Genomic DNA, 11,608 nt, shown 5'->3' on the forward strand with positions numbered 1-11,608 from the left:
CTCCTCCAGACATTTAAATTGTATGCTTAAAATTTCTTCCTTATCTGCTCAATAATAACGTATCCCATAATGAAGAGAATATTCACAAGGGCATTTTTAGGGTTATTATAACCTGAATACTACATCAACTTACACAGGCTTTTAATAAGACAACTAAAAGGCATTTGGAACAGGGGACAATGGCCCATGTCTGTGATCTCTGAGGCCAGGGAGGTTGAGGGTGGTGGATCACTTGAGTTTGGGAGTTCTGAAATGCAGCTATGATCGGGTACCCAAACTAAGCCTGGCAGGAAGTTGACAGAGAAGAGTATAAGAAGCCTAGGTTAGAAAAAAAAATAGAGTAGGTTAAAGCTTCTATGCCAATCAGTATTGGGACCTGTGAGTGTTCTCTGTACTTCCAGCTTGGGAGAGATAGAGAAATAGTCTGAAGGGAAGAAAGGAAGAGTGGGTGAGAGGAGAGAGAAAGGCAACTGGGCAACACTTAGATCAAACTTAAGTAAATATTGGAAATTATTTGCAAAAGGAAGAAATTGCTATCACCATCTCAGAAACTACATTCCTAAGACCAAAGCAGACAGACAAATAACTAATATGTGGTAAGGGAAGTAGGATTCTCAATCTCCTGTCATCTGAAATGAAAACTGGGAAAGTCATTCACTTAGTTTTCCCCTTGAAAGCCAATTTTTATTGAGATAAGGAGTATGACTGACTCGTACATCATATCCTAACAACCAAAGCCTTGCGTGTGATCTCAAGGGTTCAATTTCTATTTCCTTTTCTTAGCATATACTAAAACCACTGTTCTGGGCTACACAAGACAATTCTCTTTTCACCTCCCATTTGTGTAAGAAACTCATGCTGCTTGGTGGCTGCCTTCTCCTTGGGAAGTTTAATCTATTGGCATGGTGAAATACTTAGGGATACCTTGGAAGGAAAGGTGTTTTTACAAAACACCAGAAGGTCATTATTTCTCTGCCAAGTCAGAGTGAAGTAATTTCAGGAGTGCCCTCAGCACACTTCCAGCTCCTCCTGTTTAGCAAGACCAAACACCTCTCTAGTTACCCACCATTTAAAAAATTATTTCAGTAGAAAGACACATGGGAGCAAGGCAGCTGAATATTTTGTAGGTTAACTCAGCCATTTAATATTAATTGAATGCTTTCACCTATTTAAAAAATGATCAAATCACTGTTCACTACTAGAGAAAGCAACTCCTTTGGCTTGAAGTAACCTCTTAATTCTAACGTTACCAAACTTATTTCTAATAAGTAACTCATTTCTAATGCTACAAAACATAAGACTGAGCAAGACCACTAACTTGCCACTCTTGCCACCACTATCTTGTTAATTTTCTTTATAAAGCCTACTCTCCTTTGTCACAAAACCATATTTTTTCCTCTCTCCCATGCACTATTTTAATAAAAAATTTTTCTTTCCATATAGCAAAGCCACAACTGTATATCATACAAAAAGAAAAAAAGAAAACCCAAATCCTTTTTTTAATTCTCTAAAAATATGAAAGGAAATTCTTGTACTCAATCTATCCTGTAAATCAACCTGCCCAATAAATATTGGACATCTAGCTCTTAGTAATGGTCATAGAGTTTAGAGCTGGAAGATATCTCAGAAATTATCACATTCAGCTCTTCATTTTTTCTTTTAAACAGAAAGGGAATATGAGGTCCAAGGAGTTGAAATGCCTTACCCAAGACTGTATAGCTGGCAAAAACTAAATCCAGTCCTTCTAAGAGAAAATCCATTGTTCTTTTCCACATGGAACACATTCCTCAAGGGACGTTGTTCCATGTTCCTTCATAACATATATAGATGTGTAGTGTGTGTGTAAACACTCTCCTCAGCAAACTTCTAGTTTATTTATTAAAAGAAAAGTCATTATCTAGTCATTATAAAAAGCAGAAAAGAAGCTAAGGTATTTTTAAAAGCCATCACATATGGATTAATGTAATTCAATTCAACAAATATTTTAAGTACTATATGCAAAGCATTATTTCTAGGAATGGAGGAATAAATAAATATGAACAATATCTAAAGGACGTTATAATCTAAGAACACACATTTGCCAAATACATGCCAAGGAGATATTCAAGTTAAATTTCTTTTAAATTCCTCAAAAGCAAAAATGGGGACCATTTGAAGCCCATATTATTTAAAATGAAGTATTTGCTCAGACAGTCTACAAGGTTCTCTTTTATACAATAAGAAACTTAAAACCTGTTGAGGTATGATCAAATTGAATTAAAGAGAAAATAAGTAAATTTGTTTAATATAAAAATTAATTTAAAAAAGGAATACCCAACTCCAGTGATTAAATATAGAATTCTAGATAAAGACACTAAAAATCAAACTTTTCATTTGAAAGAATTCCATTAATTTTGTTGAGAAATTAGTTTGGGTGTTGTTTTTTGGCAGGGAGGAAGAAAAATGAGGGTGACAGAGGCTTTACCTGAAACAGAAGAAAATAATTTAACTATTTTAAGTACTAGGGTGTGCTAATTCACCCTTGAATGATCTTTTTCCAATAGAATTTCACACATCAATGCATTATTTAAAAAGTATCATCAAGTACAGATTTTAAGATACAATGTAAAAATGATTTATAGGTTAAATAAAAATATTCAAATTCAAATGTTTAGAATACAATATAAAAATACAATACATTGATCATAACCAATACAGGAGGTAAAGCAATCCAAGGTCAATGTTAAATTCTAAATCACAATTACGTTTCTTTCCAGACTTTTGTTGATTACAACCTTTAAAAATAATAAATATACAAATATAATAATAATGATAAAAAATGAAAATAAAGCCAAATCTGACTCTCCTCCAACCCCGTGATATTTGCTTTTGAGTTAATTCATGAAACAATGGTAATATTACATAGTGGACTATATCTTTGCCCTACAAAAACAAGCAAATCATGGGGGGGAAAAAATCTTACCAAAATCTCATCACACTTGAAGAACTTGCTACAATGTTGCTACTCATTTATTCTTCCATTTGCTGAAAAAGTAGCTACTCAAAAGTTTCCAAGATTTCCCCCCACCAATCATTAATAAGCCATGACTGAATACGTAGCAATCAACATGGTGCCCCAAAGATGGTTGTGCCCCCTTCTCCTTAGCTGTTAACATACATATCATTTCCAGTTCTTATTGATTCACTTTTACATCTAACCATCCAACAACCAAAGAACATGTGTATGCTCATATGTAGAGACATATTTTACTCAAATAGCTGTTGCATAACTACTGCACACAGTGTTAGTTCCTGCTCCTTTAAATTTCTGCTGCAGCCATTCATGGTAAAGTAGTCATCTCTAAATGTTCTCACTGTTTATGAGAAAGCACAGCGAGGCTAACTTTGCCCTCCTGCTTCCTTTAGCTAGGCAGCTGAGTTGTTTTCTTTTTTCCTGCCACTGACTTTGCTTCCAGGCTATAAATATCTGAAAAATGCTGTCCATTTGATGCTCTTGGATTCTGCATCCATATTTAGCTATTTGTGGCATGCTTAAGTTTAAGCTACTTTACTACCCACGAGTTCAGTCAGATTGAAATTCAAATGATCAAGGGACAGATGGACCAGGATCATTGTTCACATCAACTGAATGAATAACAATCTATGGGGTTGAAGAAAGAGTTAACACTACATGTCTCAAAAACGTTCATTTGTTTCTTAAATACAGATCCATCTTTTAAAAATCCATGAACATATGTACCAAAAAAAAAAAGGTAATCCAAACTCTGGCAGTACATAAAACCAAGACAAATTTACTATAAACAAACAGTCAAACTTGTCAATAGTAATTAGAAAACAGAACGCTATCTTTATATACCAAGAAGCTAAACCACAACCAAGATTGTGCTTTGTAATTTGTCATGATACTGTCTCTCTGGAAGAGTAGGCATATCCATCTTTAATCTCTGATCAGTCTATAAACAATAGGTGCATGTTTTTTTAACAAACTAATATCAAACAAAAAAAGTACATTTCAGAGGATGCGAGACACACCAACAAGAGGCATTTGGTACAACTCAATGTGTGCCCAGGGCGGGTTGTAAAGAGGTCTGCATTTTGACTGGGCTTGCATCCTGGCTCTGCCACTTCTACCTGTGTGGCCTCAGGTACAATCATTTCATCTCTATGACCCTTAGTTTCCTTATCTGTAAAATAAGAGCTAGACTTGACTTATAAAATCCCTTCCAGAGTCAATAATACTGATAATACTATAAGTGTAACCCAGTCTTTAAAACCCACAGAAATATTCTAAGTTGGGACTCAAAAAGAGCACTAGATCAGATTCTCTTCTCTCTTCTTTCTTGGCTCCCCCAAATTTATCTTAAGCCACCTTCTTGTTGCTCTAGCCAAAAAGGATCTCTTCCCACACTGAATTCTCCTATTACTTTGACTGTATTTAGCTTATTCTATTTTGTATCATTAAGTTAAACAAGCATTTATTAAATAGCTATCCTCACAGTAATTTGAATACATGCCTTATCTCTCCTACAAGTCTGACAGTTAACAACCTTACCAGCAGGACCAGGATGTTAATTTGACTTACTTATCTTTGTATCTTCCCCTATGCCTAACCAAAGTATCTCATATATTAGAGATGCTTTAAAAAGTTTGTCGAATGAATGGATGATTTTATGGCCTAGTCTAGACTTTCCTCTTTTAAAATTCAGTTCACTAATCTACCAATGAAATTCCTCCCTCAGAACTTCTGATGATAATACTTAAATACATTAAAGGAATGGATTAAAGCTGGCCCCAAAATTAAGACTGGTTGTGTACAAAATCATAAATTATAAGTAGAATTATAAGTATACTAAATCATAAGTAGAATAACAGAATAAATTAATTTTAGAGTTAGTAAGAACCTCAGAAATCATCTAATCCAGGGGTGGAGAATGTTCGGCCCAGTACACTAACTCTAGGTCTTCAAGTGCAACCCCTTGGACTGAATCCAAACTTCACCAAACAAATTCCCTTAATAAAAGGATTTGTTCTGTAATACTTGGACTCAGTCAAAAGGTCACACCCAATGACCTAAAAGGCCAAGTGTGGCCTCAAGGTCACAGGTTCCCCACCCCTGAATCCAACCACCTGATTTTATGAAGAAACTCAGGCCCAGATAAATGGAAGAGACTTACCCAAGGTCACAGAGACAGAGAGTGAATGACAGAGCCAAGGCCTGGACCCAAGTCTATTCTGACTCCCAAGTCCAAAACGATCTCCACCTATATAACAAGACTTGACCAAAGTCACAAAGTTTAATGACAAAAGACTAGATAGAGCTGAGGTGCCCTGAAACTAAGGCTCTTATGTTCTGGGAACTATATTCTCAATCCTTGGATTTCTTGAAGTCTTGTTTGTAAAGATTAAAATATGATTACACTTACAGAAAAATATCTTTGACCTCAGTAAAAGGGAGACACTTAGATGTTCCAAGGCAAAAAAAAGAATTGGAGGTACAAAAATAAAACCATCAAATCAATCACTGGTTAAGAACTTACTAAGGGCTAGGAACTTTGGATACAAAGACAACAACATAACAAAATAGGCAGCCTCCAGATTGGGGGAGTACAGAAATGATGGGAATTTTATTTTCTATTATATTAGTTAAATTAAAAGTCTCTGAAAGCGCAATAAAACAGGCACATAAGCACTATTTGGAGAAATATAGAGATATGGTACACAACATACCTAGAAACAAATAAATATCATAAGATGGTGTCCAAGAAAAACTCAGAAGCCCTAATTAGTGGAGTAGGGTATCACTATCTTACAAAAACTAATGGGAAACCTGGAAAGCCATTTGGCAGAAAACAGCCTTTCATAAAGTATGCCAAGATAAATCCCAAATGGATATGTGACTTACAATAGGAGGAAGGAAGAAATTACCTTTCTTATACATGGATAGGATATGATCAAGCCAGGGATAAAATACATACATATATATATATATATATATATATATATATATATATATATATATATATATATATATATAATATATATATATATATATATATATATATATATATATATATATATATAAAAGCTATCATAAATTCAAATATAGCTTCTGGAATTCAGATTAAGCTATAAAAATAAAGAACGGTCCAGGATGACACGTTTGGGAGTAAAAAAGAGTATGACTAGAAACTATAGAAAACTAATTCCTTTAGTTTGTAATGTAAAAATAAATCATAATGGATTGAGAATTCTATGACTTATAAAATGAATGAATCAAAGTATTTTTAAACATTTTAATGCAGAAACTCTGACATTGGGGAATTTTTTTTACAAGACCTATATTTCATCTGTTTAAGCAGCTCTAGATGAGGAATTTCCTCTACCAATACAGACAATACCTTCTCAGCAATTTAAGAGTCTTATAGAGTCACTGATGGCACTGGAAGATTAAGTGATTAACCCAGGGTCTCACAGTCAGTAGGACTCAAAGGAGAAATGTGAAAACAGGTCTTGTACACAGAGGTCAGCTCTTTATCCACTAAGCCACCAAGCTGATTCTCTTGGAAGCCTTGGCATCCTTGGAAATATGTTAAGAAAATATGCAAATTTATTTCATAAGTTACACACCCCAGAATAGTTAACACTAGGTCTTGAAAATCAACCAGAATTTTGATACTGCATGTGCTCCTAAAGTAAGTAACTTTCTTAAAACAACATACAGGAGTAGAGGAGATGAAGTGCAGAGCTAAGAAATAAGTGTAACACCACTAATCAACTAATTGTCACCCATGTTTAGATTCTCATCAATCCTAGCAAGAAATGAGTGCCTGAGTAGAATTAGCAACAGGATAGAAATTCAGGCAGTAGAATCTTTAATTTCATTTATTTCTATCTCAGGTGGGACCTTAAGTGACTCTTATTGAGTGCTCCAATTCTTCCAGTAAGAAAAAAATATAATACTAAGTAAAAGATGCAAATCAGTTTGGATGATACCAGGTGGTACATATATAGATGCTTAAGATTCATCTAAAATATCTACAGGAGTATAGATAGAACCAAATTAATTAGCCTGTAAGGAATATCCAAAAGTCCAGTTACTCTTGGAAGAGTTATACTACACCCTGCAGGGAGGGATGAAGGAAAAGGCAACCTGTACTTGACTTCTATTTGACTATCATAAAAGGCTTAAATGCTCAGGACAACAGGATAACATTGTTTAATATCTTTAATCCCACGGCTATTTTAAATTGACACTTTCTACTTAGACACCTTATTTATGCCTTTTGGGCCAAAGAGTGATTAACATCTAGTCATTTCAATATTGTGGAAGACTACAGTCCATTTTAAAAGCAGTTCTTCCTGACTGCCAGTCTATATATCCTTGGGCTACGGATTTTCAAAACCAGCATAGCTTTAATGATGCATTAGGTTCTTCTTTATAAAAACTCAACTTTCAATTAGAAAGAGTGACTAATAATTCAGGAGGAACGTTAAAAGGGCAAGTTTAATCTCTTCATCGAATCGCTACAGAAATGATTATCCAGCTACTATGGGATGGGAATCCTACTCAACGGCTCATTTTGAAATCTAATCCTTGCTGTCCGGCATATCCACACAGTTCTGGGCTGAACGGTTGGTTAGCTTGGGAGAGTGAGACTGGAGGCGGGGTTAAAGGTAGCAGCAGTATCAGTCAGTTTCTATGTAAACAGAACTAAAACTGCTTAAGTTCACGTCTCTCTCCTTCACCCTCATCCTTTCCTAAATCCTCTGCCTCATACTGTGGTAGCCAACCAAATGCCTCAGCAAGTGCGTTATTTAGTGGATGGTATGGAAAAGAAATTTGAACCCAGGTCTCCGACCTCCAAGTTCAACACTCTAGCCACTAGCCATGTTGCTGGGTCTACGGAATAGGGTGGAAAGTGCATTGATAGCCTCCAAGCATTCTTGCAGCGGATGCTTTTTCCACCACGCCCCCTAACAAGGGGGTTGACAACCCCCTAAAGGTGTTAGCACACCCAAGCCTCAGAAGAGTTTGGAGCAACTTCTCCCCAAACGTACTTCCAGTATCTGAAGGCGACAGACAAGGGGGATAGAGATCTGATTCACACCGATCCTCGTCCGAGGGTAGAGGAGGCTGAACCCGAATCAGCAGTGCACCCTCAGAAGGGGGGGGGTGTGATGAGAGCTAACCCTAGACGGGGCACAGGGGGAATGGAAAGGAAGGAGAGGAGGAGGAGGAGGAGGAGGAGGAGGAGGAGGAAGAGAAAACGCAGCCCCGTGCCTTCGGCCGCGGCTCTTACCGTACACCCGGACCCAGCTCTGCTGCTGGCACACGGACTCCAGCAAGATCCGATCCAACATGCCCCCGGCCACGGCGCTGCTGAGGGGGACGCCCGAGTCCAGCTCGTCGGGGGGCAGGGGCGAGTCCGAGTCCAGCCCCGAGTACATGTCCGGCCAGGACAGCGCGTCGGCGGCCCCTGCGGACGACGGGGAAAGCTCCATGGCGCTCACCTGCGGGCGGCGCGCGCCCCCCCGCAGGGCGGGGCTCAGGTGCGCCGCGGGCCGGGGAGGGCTGGGGCTCCCCGGAGTGCGGGGCGCGGGGCGCCGGCTCCGGCTCGGCCCGTCCGCGGAGCGGGCTCCGCTGCCGCTGCCTCGCGGGGTTCGGGCTCCCTGCTCCCCGAGGCCGAGGGCCCCCGCGGCCCCAGCTCCCCGGCGCTCCCTCGCCTTCGCTCGCTCGCTAGCTGGCTCGCTGTCCCAGCCCGGGCCGGCTCTCAGGCCGGGGCGCCTCCTCCGGGCTCCGCCGAGGATCCTCCGGGCTCGGCAGCGGCGGGCGGCATCCCAGGGTGATAGACCCGAGCAATGGAGGGCCGAGCGCCCGGCCTCCTGGGCAGGCGGGGAGAGCCGGGAGAGGGAGGCCGGCGAGGGAGAGTCGGGGAGGAGCGGCCGCCCGGAGGCAGGAAGGCAGGAGCAATCGGAGGCGGAGTGGTTCACCTGAGCGCCCCGCCCATTTTCCAGCTCCCTCTCCTTTCCCCCCTCCCTCCCCTTTCCCTTCCCGGAGCTCCTTCTGCATGCAGCCTGCGTGTGGTTCTTTCTGGTCGGAACGAGGCGAAGCGAGGGTAGTGGGCTGGGCTGCTAAGGAAGAGACGTGTTGCACTTTTAGAAATAAAGAGGAGCTGTCTTCCCTTCCCATCTCATTCCCTCTCTTTTAAAAACAAAATCCAGAACTCCTTCCTCATTGAAGGGAGGGACTGTGGATAAAGCTGCTTTATTTTACACACACCCCTAGGGAAAGATGCCTTTTACCCATGGAGAGAGAGAGTTGGCAGCTGGTTAGGGGTATGAGATATGGGCAGGGTCTACTATCTTGACCCTGTCTTTACAGAGGCAGGGCTTGTCATCGGGTTTGAATAGCATGATTCAGAAGCGTAGTGTGAATGGATGAACCGGCTGGAGCAAACCCAAGAAAGCGACAAAAAGCACATGATTAACTAAACATTTCTCTCCCCCTTGCCTTTGCAACTAGCACTTGGCTTTTTTTTCCCTTGCCTCCAATGATGTCATTTGCATTTTGGTTTTGGTGTGTTTGTACATGGTGCTTCCCATCTCCTAGATCTTGGCTTTAATTTTTATGCCCAGCCAGGAAGTGCCTTGTCAGTTCTAGTTTAAAAGAATCCTAGTAAAAGAGAAATTTCTGTTACTCTAAGGAACTGATTTCAGAGGTTATTTGTGTCTGATTCCCTAGGAGCAGTTTTGTAATCCATTTGATGATGAAGTGAAAAGTTAAAATTGAGAAGACTTTTTGCATTATTTTTTACTCACTTTGATTTGTATTTTTCTTTCCTATGTAAAGGAACTGGTCAATAAATAGTCAATTTTACTCTGGATTGTTAGTGTCCTGTTTGGACTTATCTCTATGAATGGGAGGAAGTATTTGAATTTCCTCCAAACTCTGATTTAGAATCACAAAAACAAAACAAAATAAAAGCTAAAAGATAGTTCAGAAACTAACTACTCTAACAATCTCATTTTGCAGATAAAAAGAAAGGCATATTGATATCCTGGATAGAACAGTGAACCTAGAGCCAGAAGACTTTAATTTAACATCAGTTTCTTCTACTTTACTAGCCATATAAACTTGGACACCTCACTTACTTTCTCATCTGTAAGATGAGGATATTAATAGTGGCTCTATCTACTTCCAGGCTGGGTTTTTTTTTTAAAGTGTTTCATAAAACTATAAAGTGTTCTATAAATGTGAGCAATCACAGCTATGAGGAAATTGAGGCATGGAAAGGTTAATTGACTTGCCCATGATCAGAAGCTAATTAATGAAAGAATTAGGCCTAGAACCTATGTTTCTTGCCATATATATACATATACATATATATATATATATATAATGCAAATATACATATAGATGTTATTTTTCAGTCATGTCCATCTCTTCGTCATCCCATTTGAGGTTTTCTTAGCAAAGTTACTGGAATGGTTTGCCATTTCCTTTTCCATTTCATTTTACAGATGAGAAAATTGAGGCAAATGGGGTTAAGTGACTTGCCCAGGGTCACACAGCTAGTAAGTGTCTGAGGCCAGATTTAAACTCAAGTCTTTCTGACTGCAGGTCCAGCACTCTCTCCACCTATAGGCATCTGTTTTGCTGAAGGTACAAAGAAAAAGTTGGAGCCGTGGATAGAGCACTGAGCTCAGATGCTTCCTGGCTGTGTGACCGTGGACAAGTCGCTTAACTCCATTTGCCTCAGTTTCCTCATCTGTAAAATGAGATGGAGAAGGAAATGGCCAACCACTTCAGTATCTTTACCAAAAAAAAAAAAACCCAAAAAGGTGTCACGGAGTCAGACAGGACTGAAAAATGATTGAACAATAAAATAAAGAAAAAAGTTAATTAATCCCTGCCTGAAAGAAGACTGCATTATAATGGAGACAACAGTCAAATATTAAACATAAGCATAATATACACAAATATAAGGATGTTTGGGAAGGCAAATCAGGGAAGGCTTCTTGTACAAAGGGGCATTAGAGCTAAGTCCTGAAGAAAACTAAGGATTCCCAGAGGCAGAAGGAAGGTCAGAGTGTATTCAAGGCCAGGAGACAGAAGATTGAAGGGCTGTGTGTTCATAGCAACAAATAGGCCAGAATGGCTGGATGCAGAGCACAAAGAGGAGAGTAATCTGCAACACCACCAAAGGCCTGACTAGGAAAAGATTTAAATGTCAACTAAAAGAGTTTACATTTGATATTAGAGGCAATAAGAGGCATTATAGTTTATTGAGCAAAGAAGCAACGCCATTAGATTGGCTTTTTAAGAAAAACACTTTGCACCTGTGTGGAGAATAGACTAGACTGGAGAGAGGATGGAGTCAGGGAGACCAAACAGAAGACTATTGCAATAGTCCAACTGAGAGATGATGAGGACCGAGGGTGGTAACTGTGGGAAGTGGGAAGAAGGGGACTATCCAAGAAAAGCCATAGAGATAAAAATGAAAAGATCTGGCAACTGCTTCCCCCGCTGCTAGTGCACGCCCTCTGAGAACTACCTGGTATCTGTGCATATTACCTCTGCATTTTATACTGATGTGTTGTCTCCATT

General features: G+C 39.5%; 1 protein-coding gene across 6 annotated transcripts in view; it reads right to left on the bottom strand.

The window, feature by feature from the left end:
- Positions 1 to 8,580, bottom strand: part of RASAL2 (RAS protein activator like 2) — a 335,304-nt gene extending 326,724 nt beyond the window's left edge. For 3 of the 6 annotated variants that reach the window (XM_078156478.1, XM_078156477.1, XM_078156474.1), the window contains exon 1: positions 8,301 to 8,579. In XM_078156478.1, coding sequence (XP_078012604.1) covers positions 8,301 to 8,502 — 202 coding nt within the window. In that variant the 5' untranslated portion in view covers positions 8,503 to 8,579. Of the gene's footprint in view, positions 1 to 8,300 lie in introns of all 6 variants that reach the window. The other 3 variants (XM_020984301.2, XM_020984300.2, XM_078156475.1) reach the window with 2 other exon arrangements.
- Positions 8,581 to 11,608: the final 3,028 nt, after the last annotated feature.

Source organism: Phascolarctos cinereus, unplaced genomic scaffold (assembly GCF_003287225.1).
Source record: "Phascolarctos cinereus isolate Bilbo 61053 unplaced genomic scaffold, phaCin_HiC Scaffold_5;HRSCAF=322, whole genome shotgun sequence".
Classification (NCBI taxonomy): Eukaryota; Metazoa; Chordata; class Mammalia; order Diprotodontia; family Phascolarctidae; genus Phascolarctos; species Phascolarctos cinereus.